This window comes from Felis catus, chromosome X, assembly GCF_018350175.1.
Source record: "Felis catus isolate Fca126 chromosome X, F.catus_Fca126_mat1.0, whole genome shotgun sequence".
Lineage (NCBI taxonomy): Eukaryota > Metazoa > Chordata > Mammalia > Carnivora > Felidae > Felis > Felis catus.
In genome coordinates, this window is record NC_058386.1 from 59,669,779 (window position 1) to 59,690,046 (window position 20,268).

Genomic DNA, 20,268 nt, shown 5'->3' on the forward strand with positions numbered 1-20,268 from the left:
ATAGCCAAAACAATCTTGAGAAAGAAAAAGCTGAAGGCATCACATTTTCTGACTTGAACATTTATTACAAAGCTATAGTAATAAAAACAGTATGGTGTTTACATACAACCAGACAGATAGATCAATGGAACAGAGTAAAGAGCCCAGAAATAAACCCATAAACATATGGTGAATTAATTGATGACAAAGCAGTCAATAAACAATGCGGAAGGGAAATCTCTTCAACAAATGGTGTTGGGAAAACTAGACAGCCAGATGTAAAATAATAAAACTGAACCACTGTCTCCCCAAAATTTACTCTCAATGGATTACAGTCAAATTTGAGATTGAAACTATAACATTTTAAAAAGAAAACATAGGGAGTAAGCTCCTTGGCTTTGGTATTAGTGATCTTTTGGATTACATCAAACTAAAAAGCTACTGTATAGCAAATAAGAGCAACAAAATGAGGGGTACCTGGGTGGCTCAGTCAGTTAAGTGTCTGACTCTTGACTTCGGCTCAGGTCGTGATTTCATGGTTTGTGATATCAAGCCTTCCATTGGGCTCTGTGCTGAATGGTGTGGAGCCTGCTCGGGATTCTCTCTTACTCTCTCTCTGCCCCTCCCCTGTTCTCTCTCTCTTTCTCTCTCTCTCTCAAAATGAATGAATAAACATTTCTTAAAAAGCATCAATAAAATTAAAAGAAAACATAAAGAATGGGAAATATGTTTGCAAATTATATATCTGACAAAGGGCTAATATCCAAAATATAAAGAACTCATGCAAATCAATAGCAATAAATCAAGTAATCCAATTTAAAAATGGGCAGAGAAACTAAACAGTTTTCCAAAGAATACACACAAATTACCAACTGGTGCATGAAAAGATGCTCAATATCATTAATCATCAGGGAAATGCAAATCAAAACAATGAACTATCACCTCACACAACTTAGAATGGCTGTCATCAAAAAGACAAGACACAGTGTTGGTGAGAATGTGAGTAAAGTGAACCCTGTATACTATTGGTGAGAATGTAAATTGTTACAGTCATTATGGAAAACAGTATGGAAATTTCTCAAAAAATTAAAATCAAACTCTCATATGATCCTGTAATCTTAATCTTATTCCACTAATATATCCTAAGAAATGAAATCATAATCTTTTGAGTGTTACCCACTCCCATGAACATTGCCATTTTATTTACAATAACTAAGATATGAAAACAAACTAGGTGTCTGTCAATAGAAAAATGGATAAAGAAGATGTAATATATATATACGTATGTGTGCATATATATATATATATATACACATATATATACACACACATCCACACACACACACACCAGAGTATTATTCAGCAATGAGAAAGGACAAAATCCTGCCATTAACAATAACTTGAATGGACCTTGAAGGAATTATGCTAAGTGAAATAAATTAGACAGAAAATGGAATACTGCATTTTATCACTTATTAGTGGAATCTTAAAAAGAAAAAACTATCAAACTCAGAGAAACAGAGATTAGAAAAGTGGTTGCCAGGGGCTGGGAGTGGGAGTAAAGGGAGAAGTTGGTAAAAGGGTAAAAACTTTCAGCTATAACATGAATATGGTTTGAGGAGGTAATGTATAATATGGTGACTATAGTTGATAGCACTGTATTGTGTAATTGAAATTTGCTAAGAGAATAGAACTTAAATGTTTACATATTTGTATACCTATATCTGTATCATCTATATCTATGTCTGTATCATCCATTTTCAGTCATGTTGATAAACAATCTCTGGCTGTTTAGCATGTAGAGCAAATAATATTAAATATTACATATTTTAACTGGTTGTTATACGGTCAGGTAGAAAATCCTTCATTGATGTGTCAAATTACTTACTACTGTAGTGAAGATCAATGTAAAAAAAAAACAACAAAATAAAGAAATATGGGGATATTCTGGTAGAGCCCTTCAGGAATTTATCTTGTCAAAAAACATTATCATAATTAAGCTTGAAGATATAGCATTATTGAGTTTTATTTAATACTATCCTACTGTTTTGAGTATTCATATTTGTTGAACTGTCTTGGTCTTTCTATGTTTTTTTTTCTTGGTCTTACTTTTCCTCATTCTCTCTTGCTTTCTCGATTCATCTATTATCTTTCTTTTATTCATCGTCTCTCCCTTATTTGACCCCTTCCTCTTTAATTCTTTCTATTAATTTGCTTACAATTTTCATATAGATTAACTAATAAATGAATGTAATATTTGCATTAAACATTACTGGTACAAATAATCTCCATGGACTAAAACTGACAATGTCTTAATTGTACAGGATAAAATTTGTTGTTGACTAAAAATTAGAGGAAGAATAAGATCTTCTTGGCAACATTTGGATCTGAAAAAATATATATCATTTTACCTATCTGATTATCAAGATTATAAATAAAATAACATACAATGTAGAGGAGACTTTGTAGAAAATTTCTCATGACCATCTTGTAGAAATGTAAATTGGTACAGCAATTTAAAATAGTATTATGAACAAACAGATGTAAAATCAGACTTGTAAATACAGAGAACAAACTAATGATTGCCACAGGGTGGAAAGGAGATGGGCAAAAAGAATAAGGGGGAGTGGGAGATACAGGTTTCTAGTTATGGAATAAGTCATAGGAATATATAGTACAACATAAGCAATATAGTCAACGATATTGTAATAGCATTGTATGGTGACAGATGGTAGCTACACTTATGGTGAGCATACCATAATATATAAACTTGTTGAATCACTATGTTGTACATCTGAAACTAATGTAACATAGTGTGACAACTACACTAAAATAAAAAAATAGTTTTATGACAGTATATAGAGTAAATTTGAAAACAAATTCTAAAATAAAGAAATTCCCACTCTAGGAGCGCCTGGGTGGCTCAGTCAGTTGAGCATCCAACTCTTGATCTCAGCTCAGGTCATGATCTCAGGGTCATGAGTCTGAGTCCCATGTTGGGCTCAGCACTGGGCATGGAGCCTACTTTAAAAAAAAGAAATTTCCAACTCTAGACACTCTTACAAGGAAATATATTTAAAAGTGTTCATTGCTGTGTATTCACATTAAAAGCAAAAGTTGGAAACAATCTAAGATGCCCATCTATGTGAGAATATATAAAAATATGCTATAGTTATATAAGTAAACATTGCAATGAGTTTAAAGAAATTAAATACAATTGATTAATATCAATAGATCTCAAAATAGAATGTTTAATAAAAACCTTTATAATGAATTGTACAATTTGTTGCCATATACTAAATGTTTTAACATATATCAATATTATTATTTATATGGCCATAATAGATTAAATAAAAGGCGTAGAAAGTGACATGAAAGAACACACATTAATTATATGTAAAATTGGGTAATAGGAATAGGGTTAACAAATATAGGGGTAAAAGAAAAGGTGCTGCATCCAGGCTGATGAAAAGTTTCTATAAATTAATGTAATTTTATTCATTTGAACATATGGCATAAAAATAGAGAAAAAAATGCTTTTCAAAGCTGATTTGGGATGCCTGGCTGGTTCAGTCAGTGGAGTATGCAACTCTTGATCTTGAAGTTGTGAGTTCAAATACTATATCGGGAATAAAGCTTACATTTAAAAAAAACCAAAACTGGTTTGCCTTCCTACCAACAACATATGTAGGAACCATGGGCTTGGTAACCAAAGTTTATCAAGAAAATTATCAAATGAAAATTATATTTAAAATCCAAAATCCACAACTTCCTCACCCATATTGATACCTCCAAAAAGGAATGCTGGTTTATTTTCCAGAAAATGGAAAGATTATCCCTGGTTCTATCTCATTGACTTATCTTGGAAACTCTAGTGGGCCAAGAAAACTTTCTTAGACAATGATCAAAACCCCAACAAGTTATTTGATGGATATTGACATTCTAAAGTTTGTACTGCGAGGCAAAAGACCCAGAACAGCCAACACAATATCTAAGATGAATAAAGTTGAAGAACTGACATCACCTGAATTCAAGACATAGTATAAAGCTATGGTAATGAAGACAGTGTGATATTGGGGGTGGGGGAAGCAAATAGATCAGTGAAATAAAATAGGAAACTTAGAAATAGGCTCTGGTCCAAGGTGACAATGTAGGAAGACCCTGAACTCACCTCCCCCATGAAACACACCATTATACCTATTTATAGAACAATTCTTCCTGTAGAAGTGAGGGCTGACTGAACAGCTTCTAAACAATCAAAAGTTGAAAGAATGGCAAAAGAAAAGCAAGTGTGATGGAGGCACGGTAACAAATGGAACACCCCACCCTCAACACTGTGAGTGGCAGTATGGAGGAACAGTACTGAGGGAATGGAAATAGATTCCTCTGCCCTTGGACACAGAGAAAAAGTTGTGGTTTTAAAAAGTAACATTTGAGATGAACACTGGGTGTTGTATGGAAACCAATTTGACAATAAATTTTATATTAAAAAAACTACAAAGAGATATTAAATTTTAAAACAAAAAACAAAACAAAAAAAGTAACTAGCATATAAGAGATAATACTAGAACTCTGCCAAACAGCTAAGGAGCTGTGGGAATTCTCTGCATGTGAGAGGGAATGGAAAATGACAGGGATTACATTCCTACTCTGCCTTAAAAGCTTAGACTGGACAGGGTCTGAACACCATAACAGGTGTGCCTGGTAATCACAGTCACCTTGCAACCTTAGTAAATCCAGGGTCTGCAAGCCCACACCAGTTCCCATCATGCTGGGACACAGAAAAAAAATCCATGGTTAAAAAAGCCAAGGAGCTTCAGAGATACTCTCTTCCTCCATGTTAAAAGCTCAGGACAAAACAGGGTCCGGGTAACAGTAGGCTTGTGACCTCAGTGATCCCAGTGTCCACAAGCACACACCAAACCCCATGGTGCTGGAGCACAGGAAATAAGTCACATTTTTTAATTTAAAAATGTATTTTATTATTTTTAATAATAAAATTGTATTGTTTTTATTTTTTGATCTTTTTTTCTTTTCTTTCTTTTTCGCTTTTATTATCTTTTCTTCTTTTCTTCTTCTTCTTCTTCTTCCTCTTTCTCTTCCTCTTCCTCTTCCTCATTGCTATTACTATTATTTCTTCATTCTGTAAAAGGCTGTGGTTTCAAAGTGTAACAAGTATATAGAGCCCAGCTCCAGCCACCCAAAAAGTCACCAAGCACGCACAGTCTATATAGAGAACACCATACACAAGACCATTCCACCAAGTTTAGAAGTAGCCATTCTTCCTAACCCATAGAAACAAACACAGAAAGTAGAGCAAACTGTGGAGACAGGGGAATACTCTTTAAAAGAAACAAGAATTCGATTTCCTTGATGATGAGTGATGTTGAGCATCTTTTCATGTGTCTGTTAGCCATCTGGAGGTCTTCTTTGGAAAAAGGTCTATTCATGTCTTCTATCAATTTCCAATTTTTTTATTTTTTAATGTTTATTTATTTTTGAGAGAGAGACAGAGAGAGAACAAGCAGGGGAGGAGCAGAGAGAGAGGAAGACAGAGGATCCTGAAACAAATTCCACACTGTGAGCACAGAGCTTGATGCAGGGCTTGAACTCATTGACCATGAGATCATGACTTGACCTGAAACCAAGAAACAACCAGTTGACTGACTGAGACACCCAGGTGTCCCTGTCCATTTCTTAACTGAATTGTTTTGTTTTTGGGTGTTGAATTTGATAGATTTTTATAGATCTTAGATACTAACCCTTTATCAGATATGTAATTTGAAAATATCTTCTCCCATTCTGTAGGTTGCCTTTTAGCTTTGTTGATTGTTTCCTTCAGTGTGCAGAAGCTTTTTATCTTGATCAAGTCCCAATAGTTTATTTTTGCTTTTGTTTCCCTTACCTTAAAAGATGTCTAGTAAGAAGTTGCTGCAATCAAGGTCAAAGAGGTTTCTGCCTGTGTTCTCCCCTAGGGTTTTGATGGTTCCATCTCACCTTTAAGTTTCATCCATTTTGAATTTATTTTTGTGCATGGTATAAGAAAGTGGACCAGTTTTATTCTTCTGCATGTCACTGTCCATTTTCCTCAAAACCACAATGAGAGACCACCTCACACCTGTCAGAACGGTTAAAATTAATAACACAGGAAACGACAGATATTGGCGAGGTTGCAGAGAAAGAGGAAGTATCTTACACTGTTGGTGGAAATGCAAATTGTTGCAGCCACTCTGGCAAATGGTATGGAGGTTATTCACAAAGTTAAAAATAGAACTATTCTATGTCCCAGAATTTGCACTGCTATGTATTTACCCAAAGGATATAAAAATACTGATTCAAAGGGGCACATGCACCCTGATGATTATAGCAGCATTATCAACAATAGCCAAATTATGTAAAGAGCCCAAAAGTCCATTGACCGATGAATAAGTAAATAAGATGTGGTGTGTGTGTGTGTGTGTGTGTGTGTGTGTGTGTATAATGGGATATTACTCAGCCATCAAAAAGAATGATATCTTGCCATTTGAAATTACATGGATGGAGCTAGAGTGCATTATACTAAGTGAAGTAAGTCAGTCAGAGAAAGAAAAATACCATATGATTTCACTTATGTGTGGAATTTAAGAAACAAAACAGATGAACATAAGGAAAGAGAGAAAAAAAGAGAGGGGAGCAAACCATAAGAGACTCTTAACTATAGAGAACAAATTGAGAGCAGCTGGAGGGGAGGTGAACAGGGCATGGCTAAATGGGTGATGGGTATTAAGGAGGGCACTTGTGTTGAGCACTGGGTGTTATATTTAAGTGACAAATCACTAAATTCTACTGCTAAAACCAATGCTATACTATATCTTAACTAATGAGAATTTAGATAAAAAGTTGAAACAACAATAAAAAAAAGGTGATGGAAATAAAGGAGTGTACTTATGTGTTGAGCACTGGGTGTTGTATGAAGTGGTGAATCACTATATTGTACAAATGAAACTAATATTACACTATGATAACTGGAATAAAAGTAAAACCATAAAGAGCAAAAATCAATCAATCTCTTTTAATTGCTTTTAAAAAAAGAAATAACAAGAAAACACAGCAGAAAAATAACTAAATGAAACACAGGTAAGCAATATGCCTGATAAAGAATTTAAACTAAAGATTATAAAGATACCAGGCTGGAGAAAACAGTGAAAGAACTCACTGAGACCTTCAATAAAGAGATAGAAAATATTAAAAAGAACCAAGTGGAGTTGAAGAGTACAATAACTTACATAATAAGAAACAACTAGAGGAAACCAACAGATTAAAAGATGCAGAAGAAGTAATAGCAATCTGGAAGATAGGGTAATAGAAAGCACAGAAGCAAAACAGCAAAAAGATAAAATAATTTTTAAAAAAAATGAGAATTGATTAAGATATTTCTTGGACTGCATCAAATAAAAAAACATTTGCATTTAGGGGTAGAAGAAGAAGAAGAAGAAGAAGAGAGAGAGAGAGACAGAGAGAGACAGAGAGAAAACTTATTTGAAAAATAATGACTAGAAACTTTCCTAACCCTGGGAAGGAAATAGACATCCAAGTCCAAGAAATACAGAGAGTTCCAAACAAGTTGAATCCGAGGAGACCCACACCATGATACATAATAAAGATATCAAGTGTTAAAGATAAAGAGAGAATCTTAAAAGTAGCAAGAGAGAAAAGTTACCTTCAAGGGAAAACCTATGAGGCTGTCAGCTAATTTTTCAGCAGAAACTTTAAAGCCAGAAGGAAGTGGCCTGATATATTCGAAGTTTTAACTGAGGGTTGATGGAGGGGAGATGGGAGGGATGGGATAAATGGATGGTGGGCATTAAAGAAGCACTTGTTGCGATGAGCACTGTGTATTATATGTAAGTGAGGAATCACTAAATTCTACTCCTGAAACCAATACTCTTCTATATGTTAACTAACTTGAAACTAAATAAAAATAACCTGAAATTTACTGTGTAGCGGTCGGAATCAATAAATCCAACTTTTTCTGTCAAAAAAAAGCCATAATACCTGAAAAAAAAATTAAGTTTATTTATTTATTTTTAGAGAGAGTGAGAACACACAGAAAGGGTAGTGAGAGGGGTAGAGAGAGAATCCCAAGCAGGCTCCACAGTGTCAGTGAAGAGTCTGGTGTGGGGCTCAAACTCATGAAACACAAGATCATGACCTATGCCAAAATCAAGAATTGTACACTTACCTGACTGATCCACCCAGGTGCTCAGCCATAATACTTTTCTAATTTAAAAAAATGTTATTTGAATAAAAGAACATTTGAAAACAAATAAAAATCAAAGTGCTAATAGTAAAAAACCTACATAATTACAATTTAAATAAAAATTTGGAAGAGAATAAAAAGAGAACAATTTGTAGAAATATGAAAAATCCAAAAAAAAAAAGTAAAACGTTTACAACCAAGAATACTCTACACTGAAAGTTTATCATTCAAATTTGAAAAAAAGATAGTTTCCCAGACAAACAAAAGGTAAAGGATTTTATTATCACTAATTGAGCCTTATAAGAAATGTTAAAGGAACTTCTTTAAGTGGAAAAGAAATGGCCATAATTAGTCATAAGAAAATTATGAATAAAAAGATGTAAAATATGACACATATATATAAAACATGGAGGAGGGAGTAAAAAGGGAAGAGAAAAGGAAAAAGAAGAAAGATTTTTTTTGTCTTTTTTTTCTTTATAGAATGCGTTTAAACTTAAACAGCCATCAATTTAATATAGACTGCTATTTACTTAAGATGGTATATATGAAACCTATGGGAACCAGAAACCAAAAATCTATAATAGATAAAAATAAAAAGAAAGTCAAACATAACACTATAAAAATTCATCAGTCACAAATAAAGACAGCAAGAGAAGAAAGGAGAAAAGAAGAACTACAGAAAACAACAAAATGGCAGTAAGTGCATACTTATCAATAATCACTTTAAATGTAAATGGCCAAAATGCTCCAATAAAAAGACATAGGGTGGTGGAATGGACAAGAATCGAGACCCGCCTATATGCTGCCTATAAGAGACTCATCTCAGACCTAAAGACACATTCATTTGGAAAATGAAGAGATGGAAAAACATTCACCATGCAAATGGAAGCCAAACAAAACAAAACAAAAAGCTGGGTAGCAATATTTATATCAGACAAAATAGACTTTAAAACAAAGACTGTAAGATGAGACAGAGAAGGGCATTATATAATGATAAAGAGATCAATCCAACAAGAGGATATAATTGTTATATGTGAACCCAACACTGGACTACCTAAATACATAAAGCAAATATTAACAGACATAAAGAAATCAATGATAATACAATAGTAGGGGACATTAACACCCCACTTACACCAATGTATAAATCATCCAGACAGAAAATCAACAAGGAAACAGTGGCTTTGAATGACACATTAGACCAGATGGACATAACAGTTATACACAGAACATCCCATCCAAAAGAAATTGAATACTCATTCTTTTAAGTGCACATGTAATGTTCTCCAGAATAGATTACATATTAGGCCATAAAATAAACCTCAATGAATTTAAGAAGATAGAAATCATACAATGCATCATTTCCAATCCCAACATATGAAACTAGAAATACATTACAAGATAAAAACTGGAAAAAAAAAACACAAAAATGTGGAGACTAAACAAAATGATGCTAAATAACCAATGGGCCAATGAAGCAATCAAAGAAGAAATTTAAAAAATACATGGAGACAAAGAAAAATGAAAACACAATGGTCCAATATCTTTGGGACACATCAAAACAGTTCTAAGAGGGAAGTACAATACAGGCCTACCTCAAGAATCAAGAAAAAACTCAAATAAACAATCTAACTGTAAACCTAAATGAACTAGAACAAGAAGAAAAACAAAGTCTAAGGTGAGTAGAAGAAAGGAATTCATAAAGATCAGAGCAGAAATAAATGACATAGAATCTTAAAAAAACAATAGGAAAAAATCAATGAAACCAAGAATGAATTCTTTAAAAAGTTAAATAAAATTAACAAACTCTTAGCCAGATTCATCAAGAATAAAGAGAAAGTACCCAAATAAATAAAGTCAGAAATGAAAGAGAAGTAACAACTGACATCACAGAAATACAAAGGTTTGTAAGAGAATACCATGAAAAAGTATATGCCAACAAACCAAACAATCCAGAAGAAATGGATGAATTCCAAGAAACATACAATCTTTCAAAACTGAACCAGGAAGAAATAGACAATCTAAATAGATCAATTAAAAGTAACAAAATTGAATTAGTAATAAACAATTGAATAAATAAATAAATAAATTTCCAAGACCATGTGGATTGACAGGTAAATTCTGCCAAACATCTAAAGAAGAGTAAATACCTATTCTCCTCAAACAATTCCAAAAAATTAGAAAAAGAAAGAAACGTTCCAAATTCATTCTATGAGACCATCTTTACGCTGATACCAAAACGAGACAAGACACACACAAAAATTATAGGCCAATATCCATGATGAACACAGTTGATGGGCAAAAATTCTCAAAATATTGGCAATCACATACAATACACTTAAAAGCTCATTCACCACAATCAGTGGGATTTATTCTGGGGATGAAAGAATTGTTCAATATTTGCAAATCAATCAACATCAAACACAACATCAACAAAGTAGAGGATAAAAATGCTATGATTATCTCAATAGATCTAGAAAAGGCATTTGACCAAATTCATCATACATTTATGATAAAAACTCTCAACAAAGTGTAGTTAGAGGGAACATACCTCAACATAGTAAAGGCCATATATGAAAACCCACAGCTAAAATCATATTCAATGGTGAAAACTGAGATTCTCCTCTAAGATCAGGAATTTCCACTTTCACCACTTTTATTCAAAACAGTATGGGAAGTCCTAGCCACAGCGGTCAGACAAGAAGAAGAAATAAGAAGTATCTATATCGGTAAAGAGAAAGAAACTGTCACTATTTGAAGATAACATGATAATACACATAAAATATCCCAAAGACTCAACTGAAAAACTATTAGAAGTAATGAACAAATTCAGAAAGGTGGCAAGATACAAAATTGATACTCAGAAATTGGCACTGTTTCTATAAACAATGATAAATTAAAAGAGAAAAAAACAACACCATTCACAATTGCACCAAAAATAATAAAATACCTAGGAATAAATTTAACCAAAGAGGATAAGAGCCATTGTACAAAAAGCTATAAAACACTGATAAAAGAAAAGATGACACTAACAAATGGAAAGATATTCCATGATCATGGATTGGAAGAATTAATATTGTGAAAATGGCCACATTACCCAGGGAAATCTAAAGATTCTATGTAATCCTTTTTTAAATACCAACAGAATTTTTCACAAAACTAGAACAAATAATACTAAAATTTGTATGGAACCACAAAAGACCCCAAATAGCCAAAGGAATCTTGAAAAAAGAAGAACAAAACTATCACAATACCAGATTTCAAGATATGCTACAAAACTGTAGTATAACCAAAACACAAAAATACTAACACAAAATAGATACATAGATCAATGGAGCAGAATGGAGACACCAGAAATAAACCCACACTTATGTGGTCAATTAATCTATGATAGAAGAGGCAAGAATATACAGTGGAGAAGACAGTCTCTTCAATAAATGATCCTGGGAAAATTGGAGAGCTACACATAAAATGAAACTGTACCACCTTCGAACACCATATACAAAAATAAACTCCAAATGGATTAGGGACTTAAATGTGAAACCTGAAACCATAAAAATCCTAGATGAGAGCATAGGCAGTAATTTCTCTGACTTCAGCCATAACTTTTTTCCTAGATAGGTCTCCCGAAGCAAGGGAAGCAAAAGCCAAAAAAAATGAAGTATTGGGACTACATCAAAATAAAAAGCTTCTGTGCAGCAAAGGAACCAATCAACAAAACTAAAAAGCAGCCTATGGAATGGGAGAAGATATTTGCAAATGACATAACCAATAAAGGGTTAGTTTCCAAATATATAAAGAACTAACACAATTAAACACCATAAAACCAAATAATCTAATTTAAAATGGGCAGAAGACATGAATAACATTTCTGCAAAGAAGACATACATGGCCAGTTGACAGATGAAAAGATGCTCAACATCACTCATCATTAGGGAAATGCAAATCACAACTACAATGAGAAATCACCTCATACCTGTCAGAATGGCTAAAATCAACAACACAAGAAACTACAGGTGTTAGCAAGGATGTGGAGAAAAAGGAACCTTTGTTCATAGTTGATAGGAATGCAAACAAGTGTAGCCACTGTGAAAAACAGCATGGAGGTTCCTCAAAAAGTTAAAAATAGAACTACCCTATGAACCAGGAATTGCACCACTGGGTATTTACCCAAGAGTACAAAAACACTACTTCAAAGGGATATTATTTACAATAGCCAATATATGGAGGCAGCCCAAATGTCCATCAATTGATGACTAGATAAAGAAGATGTGGGGTGTGTGTGTGTGTGTGTGTGTGTGTGTGTGTGTGTGTATACATACCATAGAATATTATTCAGCCATAAAAAGAATGAAATCTTGCAATTTGCAATGACATGCATGAAGCTAGAGAGTATAATGCTAAGTGTACTAAGTCAACCAGAGAAAGACAAATATCATATGATCTCTCTCATATGTGGAATTTAAGAAACAAAACAACTAACTAAAGGGAAAAAAAAGAGAGAGAGACAAACCAAGAAACAGACTCTGAACTACAGAGAACAAACTGATGGTTACAAGAGGGGAGGTAGGTGGGGGAATCGTGAAATAAGTGGTGGGGATTAAGAAGGACACTTGTAGTGATGAGCACCAGGTGTTGTATGGAAGTGTTTTGAATCACTATATTGTACACTTGAAACTAATATAACACTGTATGTTAACTAACTGTATTTAAAATAAAAATTTAAAAAATAAAATGCTTATGAATGGATAATTTGTAAAGGTATATAAAATATGCCTCAACTTCTTCTTACATATATTTTAATGTGCTTAATCTCATGTTTTAAAAATGCACTTGTAAAATGAAGTAATAAAAGAAAAAATGTGCAATTGATTTCAAGATTACAAAAGTTAAAGCAAAACTTTTTGACCAATTTAAGAAGCTGGGGAGAGATATGTGCTCTCTTTTACAATACTGGTTAATATAAACATTAAGGGAAAAACATCTGGCAAAAAACAACAAAAACATTTGACATGTCCATATCTATCATTCTGAAATTCCTATAGTAGGAATAGAAAGCAATAAAATGTTCCAAGATATTCAAGTGCAAGTCAGAACCATTAAAAAAAATTTTTAATGTTTGTTTTTGAGAGAGAGAGAGAGAGAGAGAGAGAGAGAGCATGAATTGGGTAGGGGCAGAGAGAGAGGAAGACACGGAATCTGAAGCAGGCTCCAGGCTCTCAGCTGTCAGCACAGAGCCCGACGCGGGGCTTGAAACCACAAACTGTGAGATCATGACCTAAGCTGAAGTCAGACGCTTAACCAATTGAGCTACCCAGGTGCCCCAGAACCATTTTAAACATACCCCAAGGAAGACTGGTTATAGAAATTCTAGCTCATCCCTATGATGAAATATTACATTAACAACAGAATTAAGAGAATATTTAATGATTTAGAAATATTGTCCCAGAAAACTGTTATAATGAAAATACCCTCCAATGGAAAAGTGCATATTGTATTATAAAGGTGTGTAGATTTCTATTTATTAAGAATCTATGTTGTCAAGTAGTGATATTAGGAATGGTATTTGAATTTTTACTTTATTATGTTACATTAACATTTTTGAAAAAATATTTTCTATTATAATCATGTACAATTTGTATTAAAATGTTTAACATAAATAAAAACAAATGCTACTGTTTCCCTGATAAAATATTGGGGAAATACAGAAATGATTGCAATACCAAGAGCAGAAAAAATACAGATATCTAGGTCCTGTTATAATACTGGTTCACCTTACAAGGTCAGCCCATATCCTTTGACAATTCAGTGTTTCTTTCAGCAACGTTTTTATTTTCAGGAAAATATCTGGAATGTTAGCAAAACTTGTGCACTGTGATGAATTTGGCAACTTGGGATAAAGAAAAACGAGTACCAATCTAGATGTTCAAACATTATGAAGTATTAAAAATGTATGTACACACATGCACACCAACACAGACATACAGACGTGGATATAAATGTAGGTATGCCTAATGTATCTATTCATCTACTGAGGCATTGATTCAGTGGAATATTAAGAGGCAGATAAAATCTTTTTAAATGTTTTATTTTAAGTTTATTTGTTTATTTTGAGAAGGAGAAGAGAGTGAGGAGGAGGGACAGAGAGAGAGAGAGAGATTCCCAGGCAGGCTTTGCTCTGTCAGCACACAGCCAGATGTGGGGCTCAAACTCATGAACTGTTAGATCATGACCTGAGCCGAAATCAAGAGCCAGACGCTTAACTGACTGAGCCACCCAGGAGCCCCGAGGAAATATTTTTAAGTAACTTTAATGACATGAATTGAAATTAAGAGGTGTGTGTATAAACACACACACACACACACACACACACACACTTTTGTGTGAAAAAGCATATATAAAAACCGTATATACATTCTTATATACATATATGACATAAATGCAAAAAACTACTAAAGAGGTACAGGCAAAAATGTTTCAGGTAGTTCTGGAGATGATTACAGACATATAGTTGAAATTTTTCAGGAAGATATGGATGGTCATTAAGATTCATTATGGGAACATTAATTTTCTTCTGTTGCCTGCAGTTTAATTTTTTCCTGCAATAAAGCCGAATGATGTTTCTGGCAATGGGCAAAAAGGCAGTAAGTGGGCACAAGGAAAAGAGGGTGATAAAGAGCATTTAAATCCAGCAAAATAACCTAAAACAGTGAAATACCACTTGCAGCCCATCAAGCTGGCCAAAACGCACACACTCCAGCACACACACCCATCAATTACAGTGACTAGGAGACTATGCAGGGGGAATGGACATACTGTTTTTACTAGCTGTGCTGGCTGGCATGAATGCAAATCAGTACAATGCTTATGAAGGGGCCATTTGGCAACACACAGGAAAAGTCTCTAAAATATCCTGCAAGGATATTTTATTGTGGATCCTGCACGTCCACAATTAAGAAGACCATCCGGTATGCTAGCGAAGATTTGGCTTGACAAGGAAGGATTCATTCGTCAGAGTATGCAGTGTTGGGTTTAAACACAAGGAAAGAACTAGGCACCACCTGAATGTCCAACAATGCGGAAATGATTACAGAAGAGTTAAAGATCCATGGATACACTCTGCAGGCACTGAAGACGACATTTAGGAAGCCTGTTGAATAACATGGAAAGAAGTTCAATGGGTTGTGTTTTGTTTGGCTTTAGTTTCTGAAGAAGCAGATTAAGAAACACCACACACGCGAACCATTCTATAACAGGGTGTTAAAAGGGAAGGTGGGGGTGGGGAGTGAGGAAGAGAGGGAGGGAGAAAGAGGGAGAGAGGAGAGCCTGGAAAAACAGCACACGAAAAAGTGGTTGCCTCTGGGTAGTAGAATCATGGGGAACAATTACTCTCTGGGTTTTCCCTCATCTGATTTCCTTCTCCTTTCTGATGTTTCTACCATGAAATTGTATCACCTGTGTAGTGAAGGAAGCGAGAATGAAGTGCTTTTTAAACCAAAGCACAAGGAGAAAAGGCAGCCTATAATCTATCAAGTGGCACAGATTAGCAAGATTATTCACAACGCCCTTGGTGGGTGTGGGGGGAAGGGAGAGGTGGGGAAGACAGAAGGAAGAGGAAGGAGGGAGGAAGAGGAGGAGGAGGGGATGAAAGGAAAGAGGAAGAGAGGAAGAGAGGGGGGAAGAGGAGAGAGAGAGAGAGAGAGAGAGAGAGAGAGAGAGAGAGAGAGAGAGGAGAGAGACCTGCACTCCCAGTACAATACAATACACTGCTGGTGGGTTAGGGGGCAAAGAGGGGAGTTGTAAACCGGGTGGGAGCCAAGATTTGGCTCTGCTGGCTGACTGGCTCCTGGCATGTCTTCATCGCAAGGTGGCTTCCTCATCGGTGTCTTCCTCGAAATCCTTGACGTCAGCACTGGTGGACTGCCTGGCCCAGGCTCCCCTTTCGGCTTCTCGTTCTTTATGCGACTTGAATCTCCCAACGAAAATTTTGCGGTAGTTCAGGAACATGCCATTCATCGCATCAATGGCCCGCTCTGCGGACTCCTGCTTCTGGAAGTGCACAAACCCGTAGCCCTTGGGCCCCTTTTCGTCGCAGGCCACTTTGCAGGAGAGGATGTTGCCAAACGCCGAGAAGATGTTGTATAGCGCCTTGTTGTCGATGGTCTTGCCCAGGTTCTTGATGAAGACGTTGCCCACCCCACTCTTGCGGAGCGAGGGGTCCCGCTGGGACCACATGATGCGCACGGGCCTGCCCTTGATGACATCAAAGTTCAGGGTTTCCAGGGCCCGCTTGGCGTCCACCGGTTGCTGGTAGTTGACGTACGCGTAGCCCAACGAGCGGCGGGTGATCTTGTCCCTGCAAATGCGGATGGAAAGGATGGGCCCGGCCGGGCTGAACTTCTCGTAGAGCATTGCTTCTGTCACTTCAGGGTGCAGGTCGCCCACGTACAGCGAGGCCATAGGAAAGTCTGGGTTCCCCTCGGAGACCCTGCTGGTCTCCGCATCCGCATCTGCATCTGCATCCGCGGCTGCAGCCGCCGCCGCCGCCGCCTCCGCGTCCCCCTCCGCGTCCGCCTCCCCCAAGGAGGGCGCCGCAGCCTCCGCTGCTGCTGCTGCTGCTGCTGCTGCTGCTGCTGCTGCTGCAGTGGCGGCGGCGGCGGCGGCGGCGCAGGCAGCTTCAGCCGCGCTAGCCTCCACAACCACTGCCGCCAGGGCAGCCCCCGCCTCCTTCCCCTCTGCCAGGGCGGCCGCCACCTCCCCCCGGGTGCCCTCCGCCACTGCCTCCTCTACTGAGGCCTCGGCCTCCACCTCAGCCTCCACCTCTGCTTCCGCCTCCGCTACGGAGGCCTCCGCCACAGCCTCCGCCACGGTCGCCGCCGCAGCCTCCGCCGCCGCCGCAGCCGCTGCCGCCACCGCCGCCGCCACTTTCGCCGCTGTCGCCACGGTCGCCGGTGCCTCCAGGCCGCTGCCGCGACCTCCCTTCCCGCGAGCTGGGGGGTAGAGAGGCGCGAAAGGACAGGAGGGCGGGTGGCGCGAGCGGGAGCTGGGGCCGGGGACCCGGGGCCAGTCCGAGTCACTTGGGATAGCAAGCGCTGCGAGGAGCGCACCGGTGCGAGTCACCGCAGCCTGCAGCCTGCTGCTGCCGCCGCCTCTCGGTCGTGGGCTAGCGTGCGGGGCGCGGGCGGGCAAGGCGGCGTGTGGTGGGGGGTGGGGGGTGTTGGCGTCTGTGGTCCGGGCAGCTGGGAAGGCTTCTGTCTCTTTGGTTCCCCCTGTGGCTGCTGCGGGGCTGTGGGGCCGCAGGCGGTGGGAGGGGGCGGGGATGGGAGCGGGAGCCTGAGGCTTGGGGTGGGGGCGGGGAGAGTCTTCAGTCTCTCAGGTTCCTGGATATTTATGAAGAGGAAGCCAGGGAAAGGGCTCCACTGTGGACTGGGAAATACGGTTTAGATTTAGAGGGTTGGTTTTGTTTTATCTCCCCCCCCCCACACACCCCCCATAGAACATCTAAATGATTCAATCAAGTGCCTTGCAAGAACGGGTGGCTGGCATTGAGAATACACTTGCCCGGCCTAAACAAAGCCGAGAAAAATGGTTTTCTCACATTCAAGGGTTCTCCCCACTTCACCTCATACACACTTTGCAACATCGCTGCCACCAAGGAAACAACACCTATTCTGAGCAGGACCTGGGGCCAGTGGGGCAAGCTCCCCCTGCAGCCTGCTGACCCATTTTCTCAGAGATCCCTCCCCCTTTTCCAACTCTTTCCCTCGTCTGCAACACTTGCAAAAGAGGGAATAAAGAACACAAGGACATGTATTCATCCATTGATAATGCCATGCCACAAATATTTATGGAGCTTGTGCTGGTGTCTAGGGATACAAGGGTCTGGCAAGCAGGACACATAAGCTGGTTTGGGGCTTGTCCTTGGTAATGGACAGTCTGGGTGGGAAACCCTGTCCCTGCTCCAGATTACAGGAGAACTAGGGACATGGGGTTCTTCCACACATCCCCTCCCCAGTTCCTCCCACACACCCAGCCTCAATACGTGCGGCCTGACAGTGGGGGAATCGAGAACACCCTGTCCTTAGTGCAGTCCTCAATGATACCCTGGGCTGGGGACAGGGCCTGGTCCAGAGCCAAGCACTTGTTCATTCTTGGCTCTGCCTTCGAGGTGCTAAGGTTACTAACATGAATCAAGAAATGCACATCCATGTTCAAAACAAAACCAAAACCCAAAATCTCTAGAATGAGGTGCCTGGTGCCACTTCATCAGGTAATATTTGTGAAAGCCTTATCAAGTACTTGGCACTGGGAACTAAGGGACAGGCCATGTGATAAGTGAGCAGTGAGTGTTGATATATTGGAGGTGTGGGGTGGGGTGAGAAAAGGTGAGCTGTGTGTGTTGTGGGAACAGAGAGGCCACAGGGGGCCAAATGCTGAGGGGATAGACAAGTGAGCAACCATGAGAGTAGAGTATAACAGAAGCTAGGGTCCCACTTGCTCCAGAAAGGAGGGCCCTGCCACTAACTCTTCCTGGTAGGAGTCAAGTGAGGCTGCACAGAAGATGAAACCCCCAATGTGAACCAATGTCGAGACAGGAAGGAAGACATTCCAAACAGAGGAATCTGATTGTGCACAAGGCCCTGTGGCATGCTAGCACACACAAAGGCACTTCTGGTCATGCCTAATAATCTGGTGTGGGCAGAGCTCATGGTCTCCGAGAGCATATGGCAGAAGATGGAGCTAGAAGGTGTGGAGCCCTGAAAAGCAAGCTAAGGTGCTTGGACTCTGCACCCAAGTCCATGGGCACCACTCAGCACGTTCAAGGAGGCAATCAGTGGGTGTGATTGGATCCTCAGAGTACAAAATAAACATCAATACAGAAATCAGTTAAGAGAGTAGATCTTAAAAGTTTTCATTACCAGAAAAAAATGTGTAACTGTGAGGTGACAGATGTTAACTAAACTTATCGTTCATATCTCTATCTATCTATCTATCTATCATCTAATTATTGTGTTGTACACCTTAACCTCATACAACGCTATATGTCAATTATAGCTCAATAAAGCTGGGCAAAAACAACCCATCAATGCACATATAAGTGTGCATGTGCCTTCCCCTACACACAACTAAGACAGAGATGAGAGAACGAAAAGAAGACAGTCAGATGTGACCAGTTCCAGAAGAGATACAACAACCATTCTCTCTGTCTCCCCTTTCCCCCATAAATAGGAGTTTCTCACTTACTGTGAGCCAGGCATTGAACTGTGTGGGCTTTGGGGTCAGATATAAAAACGATTGAACCACAGTGCCTTCCCTCAGGACATCTCACTCCACTAAAGCTCAGGCTGCCCATACAAATAACAGAATGCCAGCGGAGGGCTATAGGTGCCGCTATGTGATTGGACTATGGTGGCCATGGGATTTCATCTGCCCAGCACATATTGTCTCCTCCCCCTCATTCCTGCCCATCCACATTCTTTGGGTAAATAAAGCCGTTTTCTGTGGTGGCAGCGTTAGCTGGACCTAGGCAGTTGCACATGACAGAACAACCCTGAGCCTTCGGAACTGACCGAGTCACTGTGGGGTGTGAGGCAGTGCGAACTTTCCCAGTGCTGGCAAGAAATCATCCCAAGGTGGCTGAGAAGCAGACACACAGACATATACCTTGCCAGCTTGCAAAATCCAGCCCATCGCCCCTAGACAAGGCTAGTGTGAACAAAGGAAAAGAACAGAGGCGTAGGAAAAACACGCTGTACAGCCGATGTTTGGCCAAGGTGATCACTGTCACTGCTGTTAAGAGCCATCTCTTGGAGGTCTATCTAGGTTGCTTGTAGGCAGGAGGCAGATGAGCTGTGCCTCACCATTCCAGGTGGCCATCCAAGAGGGGCCCGAGGAGGCAGAGGCCAAGTGGGGAAGCCATGATTGCTGGGGGGTAGGGGATATGCAGGTGACAAGAACAACTTCTCCACCCGTTGTTAGGAGACAGAAATGTCAAGTGGGACCAACTGAAGGACCAGGGCTCCACAATATCTCTTCCTCTAGCTTTGATT

The 20,268-nt window shown here is 38.9% G+C and overlaps 2 protein-coding genes across 2 annotated transcripts; both read right to left on the bottom strand.

Annotated features, from left to right (window-relative positions):
- Nucleotides 1-15,756: 15,756 nt before the first annotated feature.
- Nucleotides 15,757-16,834, bottom strand: PABPC1L2B (poly(A) binding protein cytoplasmic 1 like 2B). Its single transcript, XM_011280019.4, has one exon. The coding sequence runs from the start codon at nucleotides 16,676-16,678 to the stop codon at nucleotides 16,076-16,078; it is 603 nt and encodes a 200-aa protein (XP_011278321.3). The 5' UTR covers nucleotides 16,679-16,834; the 3' UTR covers nucleotides 15,757-16,075.
- A 61-nt stretch (nucleotides 16,835-16,895) lies between these two features.
- LOC111558674 (forkhead box protein D1-like) lies at nucleotides 16,896-19,909 on the bottom strand. Its single transcript, XM_023248962.2, has 3 exons — nucleotides 19,883-19,909; nucleotides 17,009-17,557; nucleotides 16,896-16,904 (listed from the first exon to the last, which is right to left on the bottom strand). The coding sequence occupies exons 1-3, from the start codon at nucleotides 19,907-19,909 to the stop codon at nucleotides 16,896-16,898; spliced, it is 585 nt and encodes a 194-aa protein (XP_023104730.2).
- Nucleotides 19,910-20,268: the final 359 nt, after the last annotated feature.

Bases quoted from the DNA above. Each gene is read 5' to 3' on its own strand.
- LOC111558674 (XM_023248962.2), bottom strand. From the start codon at position 19,909: ATGGGCTGGATTTTGCAAGCTGGCAAG. The intron at 17,558-19,882 runs GTATATGTCTGT...CCCCACCCCAAG, and splicing joins GGATTTTGCAAGCTGGCAAG to CCTCAGGCTCCCGCTCCCAT.
- PABPC1L2B (XM_011280019.4), bottom strand. From the start codon at position 16,678: ATGGCCTCGCTGTACGTGGGCGACCTGCACCCTGAAGTGACAGAAGCA.